This window comes from Podarcis tiliguerta (genome assembly GCF_965153285.1).
Source record: "Podarcis tiliguerta genome assembly, chromosome: 16".
NCBI classification, from domain to species: domain Eukaryota; kingdom Metazoa; phylum Chordata; class Lepidosauria; order Squamata; family Lacertidae; genus Podarcis; species Podarcis tiliguerta.
The window spans coordinates 13,855,095-13,864,225 of record NC_139549.1 but is presented as its reverse complement, the minus strand read 5'-3'; the positions used below and the strand labels follow the sequence as shown (position 1 = coordinate 13,864,225).

The following is a 9,131-nucleotide window of genomic DNA, read 5'->3' as shown; positions in this document are numbered from 1 at the left end:
AGTTAAGGTACGAGAATGATAAAGCAGTGGCGTAGCGTGGGGGGTGCAGGGGGGGCGGCCGCACCGGGCGCAACATCTGGGGGGGGGCGCGCTTGCACTCGCAGCTCTCTGCCCCTACCTGGCTCACTCACTCTCTCTCACTGCAGTGCTGGCTGTGCGAATCCGATCCGAGCCGCCGGGTCGCCGCCCACTGTGGAGGGGAGGGTGCCAGGCGTGCGGTGCAGTGCGGAGAGAGAGCGAGGGACTATCTGGGGGAGGAACAGTGCAGTGGGGGGGGGGCGCAAATTACTTGCCTTGGCCCGGGTGCTGACAACCCATGCTACGCCACTGTGATAAAGGAATCCAATGTAGGGTATATGTTTTAGAGAAATATTCCATTTATGACAGGAGATAAATGATTTGAATTAGAAGCATCATGGAAATAAGGATGGGACTTCAGATACTGGGTTGAAATGGAATGGAATTGGTTAAATTGTTTGAAAACGAACAAAAAATTATGGGGGGTGAAAAAGACACGTGTTGAAACTATCCTTCTGCACGAGGGCAAAAATTCCATTCATTGCTCCACCCACTTTTGCTTCCGGCTTCACCAGGCCCTGGCATGTGGCCCTCGGAAAGTTGCCCCGAAGACAAAGCGGCCCTCGAGCAGGAAAGGTTCTCTCCACACCCCCCCCAACTGCTGTTGTACGAAATGGATCCTTCTCCCAGTTACAAGACTATTCTTAGGTACTGAGTCCAAGCCAGGTGTGAGAGCTAATTGCTCAACTTCCTTTCATTGTGCATGCAAAAGATATTTGGATTTCTTCATTAAAAAAGAAAGAAAGGAAAGTGTTAAAGCCAATACTGGCTTCGAAACTCTCCGGGGTTAAAGCGTGCGCATCTTTCTGCTAACACAGCCACTATTGCATGCGTGCAACCTCCTCCTATTTCAGGTGTGTTTGGGGCAAAAGCTTCTGCACATCTGGAAAAGAAGCCTTAAGGGAGGCTCTGCCAAAACAGCTGGCCCTCTGCCCAGCTCTGAGTTAGGGCCTGGGCTGTCGTGTACATCGGACACTAGGTGGCAGAATGGAGCCGCCGTTACGCAGAGACACTCCCTGTATGTATATAATTCGCCGTCCGTGTAGTTAATGCCTTGGAAATTTGGGTCAGCTCTCTTTGTCTTTCGTTCTCTACTTAACGCAAGAAAACAAAGCAGCAACCATCTACATACCGGCACCTGCGCATCCCTGACATCTTAGCCCCCAGTTTCTAGCACCTGATCTTAGAGTCCCAGGATCTAGAGATTCTTCCTTTCCTGTTTCGTTCAGGTGGCCTTGAAGCCTGGACTTATTTAATTACCAACCCCCACCCCCGTCTACTAATAACAGAAGCCGTCATAATTAGGAGGTATAAATATTCTGTGTGGGCTGTTCTGTTCTGCAGCCGCATTATGAAAACCCTGTACGGTTCTGATTGCCCAATCTCCCCCCAAAATTAAAAAATAAGGGCCGTAACATGAAGCTGAAAGGGATGCAGAAGAGAACGGTTTCAGGCAGCCCAAGGGATGGAGAAACACCTTCCCCAGAAGGAACGGCTGGAATGTTTTGGGCTTCTTGTGATCAAAGGCAAAGGTTTATGGGCACCTTCCTGTTGGGGAAGGAGAAAAAGGAGAATGGAATAGATAGGGCGCCCTGTGGGCCAAACAGCAACATTTTGTTGCAGTTTTTTTTTTAGAATAAAATAAAATAAAAGCTAGAATTCAGAAAAAGCTAGACTTATTTGATATGCCAAGGAAAGAGAGCATATCTCTATGTTGCTTTATAAAAGTATTTATAACCATCCTCTCATAAAATGTCAGGGCTGTGCAGAGCAATATAAAAAAATATTTTAGCAAAAAAAGAAATCAAGCATTAAAAGCAGTACAGAACAGTCCTCCCAGTGACTGGCTGCTCAAGGGGGGGGGGGGAATCAACAACTGCATAGGTCTGTAATCGTATAAGAAAAGCTGCCAAGAGACTTCTAGTTGAAGCCAGTTGGGTCTTTGTAACATGGGGAACAACTAGCAGTGTTCCTCTGAATCAGCGATTCTCAACATGTGGGTCCCCAGATGTTGTTGGACTACAACACCCATCATCCCTGACCACTGATCATGCTGGCTAGGAATGATGGGAGTTGTAGTCCAACAACATCTGGGCACCCACAGGTTGAGAAACACTGGAATGATCTCAGTGACCAGGCTGGGATGTAAGGACCCTCAAGTGGTCTTTAGGGTATCCAAGATGTTGACCTGGTAGCATTTGGGCAGCAGGTGTCGATGTTTTAGCATGAGTGTCACATGTTGTCATCCAGTCTAGCCGCTGCATTCTGACCCAGCTGGAGCTTTCAGACCTGGTTGGAAGGTGTGGTGAATTTATGGAACTCACTGCCACAAGCTGTGATGGAAGAAGAAGAAGGAAAGAGCCTGTCAGATCCATGGAGGAGGATGCCAGGTCTATCACGGGCTCCTGTATATCTGAGCTGAACAGGAACCTACATGTGGCCATTCAGCTTCTGCTTCAAATCCTCTGGCAAAGGAGATTTTCACCAGCAGCTGGGACAGTCTGTTTCACTGACAAGCTGCTCATACTGCCAGGAACATCCTCTTAAGGTTGAGCAAAAACCCCCTTTCCTGCAATTGGGATTCATTGGTCTGGGTCCGACCCTAAAGGGCAGCAGAAAACAATGTCACTCCATCATCTTTGTGACAGCCCTTCAAATATTTAATGGTGGTTATTATGTCATCTCTCAGGATAAACCAACCCAACTCCCTTAGATTTTCTTTCAAGGCAGCCTTCAACCTTTGTTCAGAAAACCGTGGGTTGGCAGGCAATCAGATTTTTAAGATAATAATAATTAGGGCTGTTCCAAGGCATTTTGATACCTGAGGCAAACCACAACATGGCGTCTCTCTCTCTCTCCCCCCCCCCACTTCCAGGGAAGAAGGGGTGAGTGAAGATCTAGATTGGGGTGGGGGTGGGAATAAAGATCTACAATAGGAACAAAGGGCTTTGTGAAGATCTACATAGGGAACTTGGGGACAGGGGAATCAAATCATCCTTACGTGACAGCTGAACTGGGAATCAGAGACTGTTGTGGGAGAAAAGGGTCTGTTCTGAATCATGTCAGGTGGATACAGAGCCCAGGACACGACATAGGGCAGCCTCCCATTTCCTCCCTAGAGGTGAGAGGAGACCAGCAGTGCTTCACATTTGCCAAGAGGCCACTGTAGAGGTGGCAGTGCCAAAGAGGCATGCTGCCAAGGAGGCAGTGCCAAGAAATGTACAGCAACCATCGCAGCTGCGGTGGCAGTGGGAGCAGGCGATGCAATTTTGGGAGGCCACATTTGTTGCCCCTGTGGATCCTGCCGCCCGAGGTTGTTGCCTGGCTTTGCATCATGGGTGGGCTAGCCTTGACAACAACAACAACAACAGTCTGGCTGCCCCCTCTCTGGAAAACTTTATGTGTTATATCATTTGATCTGCTTCTCAAAACTGCAAATCAACTCAGGTGCTTTGGCAGAAAGGTTGCAATGAATTAATGGATGTCGCTCCTGGCCCTCCAGACCCTGTTTGCCCTGATCCAGCATGGTTCTTCTTATGTTCCTTTTCACCCAGGTATCTGATGGAATTTAAGAAGCTTTCAGGCAGCTTGCAACCCTGTGTAGAGACTTCCTTGTGCTGGGCAACTAATACATTAAATCCATCCATCAGGAATGCTGCTGACATGCCCCTGTCCCATAAGAGCAAACGAGCTGCTGTGTTTGGTCAAGATCATGGGTAGGCAAACTAAGGCCCGGGGGCCAGATCAGGCCCAATTGCCTTCTAAATCCGGCCCACGGACGGTCCGGAAATCAGTGTGTTTTTACATGAGTAGAATGTGCCTTTTTATTTAAAATGCATCTCTGGGTTATTTGTGGGGCATAGGAATTTGCCCCCCCCCAATATAGTCCGCCCCCTCCACAAGGTCTGAGGGACAGTGGAACGGCCCCCTGCTGAAAATGTTTGCTGACCCCTAGTCAAGATCAAAGGTCCACCTACCCCAGTGTCCTGTTTCCAACTGCGGCTAGGCTGATGTTTCTGGAAAACCCCACAACCAAGTCTACATATGCTCCTCACCCATGGCCTATTCTCCAGCACAGTGGCATAGCACCGAAGGGGGGCGCAGGGGCAGTCGCCCCAGGCGCAAAATTGTTAGGGGCACAAAATGTCAATACAGCTGCACCCGTCCGTTGCTGGGCTCTGTTGAAAACATCTTCGCCATGCGAAGCACGAAGTGACCTCTCCAGACAATGAAGTGACTCTTCTTTTCCTATCTCTGTGGCTATGATCTGGGTGAGGAGGACTCCATTAGGCAGCTGAACGCGCATGCATATTCTGTCTGCTTCCCTCCCTCTGTGTGGCCCCGGGGACTGGCAACCCTTGCTACGCCCCTGCTCCCGTATCTGGTATTTAGCTATCGTGTTGACTGCCCTTGAACATGGAAGCTCTATCTAGTTGTTGCGGCCATCATCGCAGCTGCTGTGTCTCTCTCCTCAGCCCCTCCTGCAACCTGCGTTGGTACGATCCGGCATTCTGCCCCCTCCTTCCGTATCAGGTGGAGGCTGGTCCTTCCCAAGTCAAGGTGAGGGGGATGTGTGTGTGGTACATGCAAACTGTGTGAATATCTCTGCATTTCTATAGCAACTGAGCCTTCGCGCTCTTTGAAGAGGCAACTTAAAGTTGTGTTTCTCCACCCTCCTGTCGGGTTGATGGCCACAATTGGGAATATATCACTGCGATCATGGACGGTAATTAGCCCATTTGTCTTTGCGGCCAGCTTCCTCCCTGCTCCCCCCAGCAGCAGGCGTGCTGCGATATTATCCATACTATGGATCGGCTTCCTGGTTAAGAGGACGATGCTCAGCGATTATAAGGGTAAGGACTTTATCCTCCTCGTGTCTTTTAGAGCCATCCATCTACAGGCTTTTCACACTGCAATGAGAGCAGCCAATTGCCCTTGCCGCCTCCCGTCCTGATCTTGCCTTCTTCTCCGCTTGTGTGACACCAGGAAGAAGTGCAGTAGCTCCGTGGAGGAGCATCTGGGCCCCGGGTTCAAATCCCGCAATCCCAAGATAGAGCTGGGAGAGACCGCCACCCACATCTGAAAGCCAGTGTGGTATAGTGGTTAGAGTGTCGGACTAAGCCCTGGGAGACCAGGGTTTGAATACCCACTCAGCCATGAAGCTCAATGGGTGTCAGGAGGCAGAGTCAGGCAATAAAACAGGAGCAATAAAACATGAGGCGTCCATGAAGTTAACTCTTTTTTCAAAGAGACCAACACAGCGCCAGTGGCGTGGCGTGGGTTGTCAGCACCCGGGGCAAGGCAAGTAATTTGCGCCCCCCCCCGCTGCACTGTCCCTCCCCCAGATAGTCCCTCGCTCTCTCTCCGCACCGCACCGCACCACACCGCACGCCTGGCACCCTCCCCTCCACAGTGGGCGGCGACCCGGCGGCTCGGATCGGATTCGCACAGCCAGCACTGCAGTGAGAGAGAGTGAGTGAGCCAGGTAGGGGCAGAGAGCTGCGAGTGCGAGCGCACCCCCCCCGATGTTGCGCCCGGTGCGGCCAGCCCCCCCTGCTCCCCCCACGCTACGCCACTGCACAGCGCAGACCTTGCGATCACAGGAACTCTTCCCAGTAGGTCTTGCCCCAATGAGGCAGTTGCAAGGACTTCCCACAGCTCTCTAAGTCTCCTCCTTCTCTGGGTCCTTCCCAAACAATTTCAGGCTCTTTTGTCTACTCCCTCTGCCCTCTTCATTCCTCTCTGTGTATGTGCCTTATTTTGATGTGCCTGTGCATAACCATTCTTCCCCGTTGTGTTGCTGCCTCAGCCCTTCGCTAGACGAGCCCAGCAAATCGGGAATCGCATCAGCGAATCTGATGGTAACACTGGGAATACGTAGCCAGTCAGATCCAGCGATGCAGTGGCATTGCAGAGAGCAAGCAAAGACAACTCGGAGTGATGGCGCGGCCGCCTGGGTCCATGCTGCCCTCACTCTGAATGGGGAAATGCTTTGGGGTCCACTTTGGAGCTGAGCGGGGTTGCTTTTCCAGGGCCGCTGCAAATATTCCCACCCCCCTTTCAGCACCTTCCCCTTTGGCAATTCCAGGGCAAATGCTCCAGCCTCCCGTCCACCTTGGCTAGGCCTTGGTTGCACCTCCTCCGTTTTTGTTTACTTGCCTCCGACTCCACTGGCATCCTCCGCCGTTTTTATAGCCAGGAATAAAAGTTATAGCATCTTTACGGAGTGATCCGCTGCTATTTATTCCTTTATTAAACCTCCATTCCTGTTTTATTATGGAGAATGACAGATGGGCCCCCCTGCAGGTCAGGGAAACGGTAAGCATTTCAAGCCCGGTGACTGATGGGTAGCTGCACACAGCGTCCAGGGGGAGCAAAGTGGAAGGGGGGGGGGTCATCAATCAACAAGGTAACGGAAAATCTCCAGTGGGGATGAGGCTCTTTATGGCTTTACTTTATTATGATGATTATTTTTTAACAGGAAAACATGGATTTTGTTCTCCTTCCCCAGGAAGTCACCTAGGGAGGAATTAAAGCTGTAGTGAGGAGCCAGGCAGGCTGATCTGCTTTCAAAATGGCATCCAGCTACAGAGTCGGCTGGCTAGAGTGACGACTCCTTCTCTTAGGAGGAAAAAGGAAGAGGAGCGGGTGGGAAAACTCAGGACTGGGCGACAAAGGAGGTCCTCCAGGCCTCTGTCTAGGCCACACCCCTTCATAGGCCACACCTACTTCCCCAAGCCACACCTTCGCAGAGCACCTTTACCTGGCTGGAATGTGCCCTTGGGCTGTGATCATGCCTCTTGCTGACCTGCAAGGAGGATGAAGTAGTTGTGTATGAAAAACCACTAACTTGTGTGTGAGTGGAAATTCGGGAATTAAGCCAACCACGAGCTGAGAGGCCATTGTGCTGTTACAGCTGCTCTTAAAATGTATGCATTTTAAAATGTATTGTATCAGACAATACAATAGTGTCCCTATTTTCCAAGGACAGTCTCAGATTTACAGAAGCTGTCCCGGTTTCTGATTTGATCCTGCAATGTCCTCTTTTCCTTAGGACATTCCTCTTTTCACCAGAGAAATGTTGGAGGGTATGGACAGCTGAAGGCAGCCCTGTATAAGAATTTTTAAAATGTTTAATGATTTATTATGTTTGTATATATTTGGAAGCTGCCCAGAGTGGCTGAGGCAACCCAGTCAAATGAGCAGGGTATAAATGATATTATTATTATTATTATTATTATTATTATTATTATTATTATTTAGGACTTTCCTATTTTCATCGGAGAAACGTTGGAGAGTATGTTGACTGGAATTTCCGAAAGGCAGTGCTTTGTCCTGGAGTCAATTGAAAAATCGCATTTCTTGGCATTTTTGTAAAAAAAGGAAAGAGAAAAGGGAAAAAAAGAAAAGCTCAGCAACTTTGGGGTTTGTCTAGAAAAACTCAACCATTTGGGGGGTCTTCCTAAAACAAAGCTGAACAACTTTTGGGGTGTCCTGGCTTTTTGAAATATGGCAACCCTAAGTATGTTGTATGTCTATTTCTCTCTGTGTTTGTGTATTTGCACACACACTTTGGTTGCAAACTGGGACTTTAATGGGAAGCGATGTATAAGTTTAATCCACCTAAACCTGAGACAAAGGAGTTGTTGGTGAATAGATCACCTGAGCTGCCTGTTGGGAAGAGGACTGTGCTGCCGCCCCCCCCCCCCAGCTTTTCAACCTCCACAACTTGACGGAGGCAAGCAAATCTTCTGCGTTGGCACCTGCAAATCCAAATGAGAAATGTCCTCTCTCTGACCTTCCTTCAGCTGAAAGTCAAAAGAGCAGAGCTGCTCATAGAAGGGAGGGATGGGGGAGTTTGAAATGTGAGCCGTGATTAATGCACCAGTTTGTGCCTGTGCGCTGCTTAAAAGTTCAGCCCTGCCCCCAGGAGATGGCAAGCAGGAGAAATGGTTCTGAAATACTGCTGGTCCTGCTACTCAGAATCAAGGGGAGGGGAAACCCTTTGCAGGGTAAGGGCCACACGCCCTTCTGCACAACCTCATGAGGGCCTTTGTACAGTAGGTAATAACAATAACAACAATAATAATAATAATAATAACTCACACAGTCGGAGGGATCCAAGGGTCACCTAGTCCAACCCCCTGCAATGCAGGAATCCTGCCCATAGCCATCCCTGGGTGGTGGACTCGAACCACCAAACTTCTGGTTAACAGCCAGACACGCTGAGTCACTGTATTATTATTATTATTAATAATAATAATAATAATAAATTTTATTTATATCCCGCCCTCCCCAGCCGAAGCCAGGCTCAGGGCGGCTAACAACAATAAAACAGTACAAAAGTACAGCACAAACAACACTCTAAAATCATTCATTATAAAATTAATTAATTCAAGCCACTGGCAACCATTGGGCCAGAGCTCTGCAAAGATAACCGAGGGAGGGAGTCAGGCTGCGCCCTGGCCAAAGGCCTGGTGGAACAGTTCTGTCTTGCAGGCCCTGCGGAAAGATGTCAAGTCCCGCAGGGCCCTGGTCTCTTGTGACAGAGTGTTCCACCAGATCGGAGCCACGGCCGAAAAGGCCCTGGCTCTAGTTGAGGCCAGCCTAACTTCTCTGTGGCCTGGGACCTTCAAGATGTTTTTATTTGAAGACCGTAAGTTTCTCTGTGGGGCATACCAGGAGAGGCGGTCCCGTAGGTACGAGGGTCCTAGGCCGTATAGGGCTTTAAAGGTTAAAACCAGCACCTTAAACCTGATCCTGTACTCCACCGGGAGCCAGTGCAGCTGGTATAGCACTGGGTGAATGTGATCTCGCAGCAAAGACCCCGTAAGGAGTCTCGCTGCAGCATTCTGCACCCGCTGGAGTTTCTGGGTCAGTCTCAAGGGCAGCCCCACGTAGAGCGAGTTACAATAATCCAGTCTGGAGGTGACCGTCGCGTGAATCACTGTGGCTAGGTCAGGGCGAGAGAGGTTAGGAGCCAACTGCTTAGCTTGGCGGAGATGGAAAAATGCCGCCTTTGTTGTAGCTGCAATCTGCGCCTCCATGGAAAG

The 9,131-nt window shown here is 49.8% G+C and overlaps 1 protein-coding gene across 1 annotated transcript; it reads left to right on the top strand.

The window, feature by feature from the left end:
- Nucleotides 1-672: 672 nt before the first annotated feature.
- LOC310667103 (uncharacterized protein) lies at nt 673-6,526 on the top strand. The gene is made up of 5 exons (XM_083418837.1): nt 673-726; nt 3,633-3,794; nt 4,554-4,638; nt 4,834-5,344; nt 5,667-6,526. Exons 1-4 carry the CDS (start codon nt 692-694, stop codon nt 4,903-4,905), a joined length of 354 nt encoding a protein of 117 aa, XP_083274963.1. The 5' UTR covers nt 673-691; the 3' UTR covers nt 4,906-5,344; nt 5,667-6,526.
- Nucleotides 6,527-9,131: the final 2,605 nt, after the last annotated feature.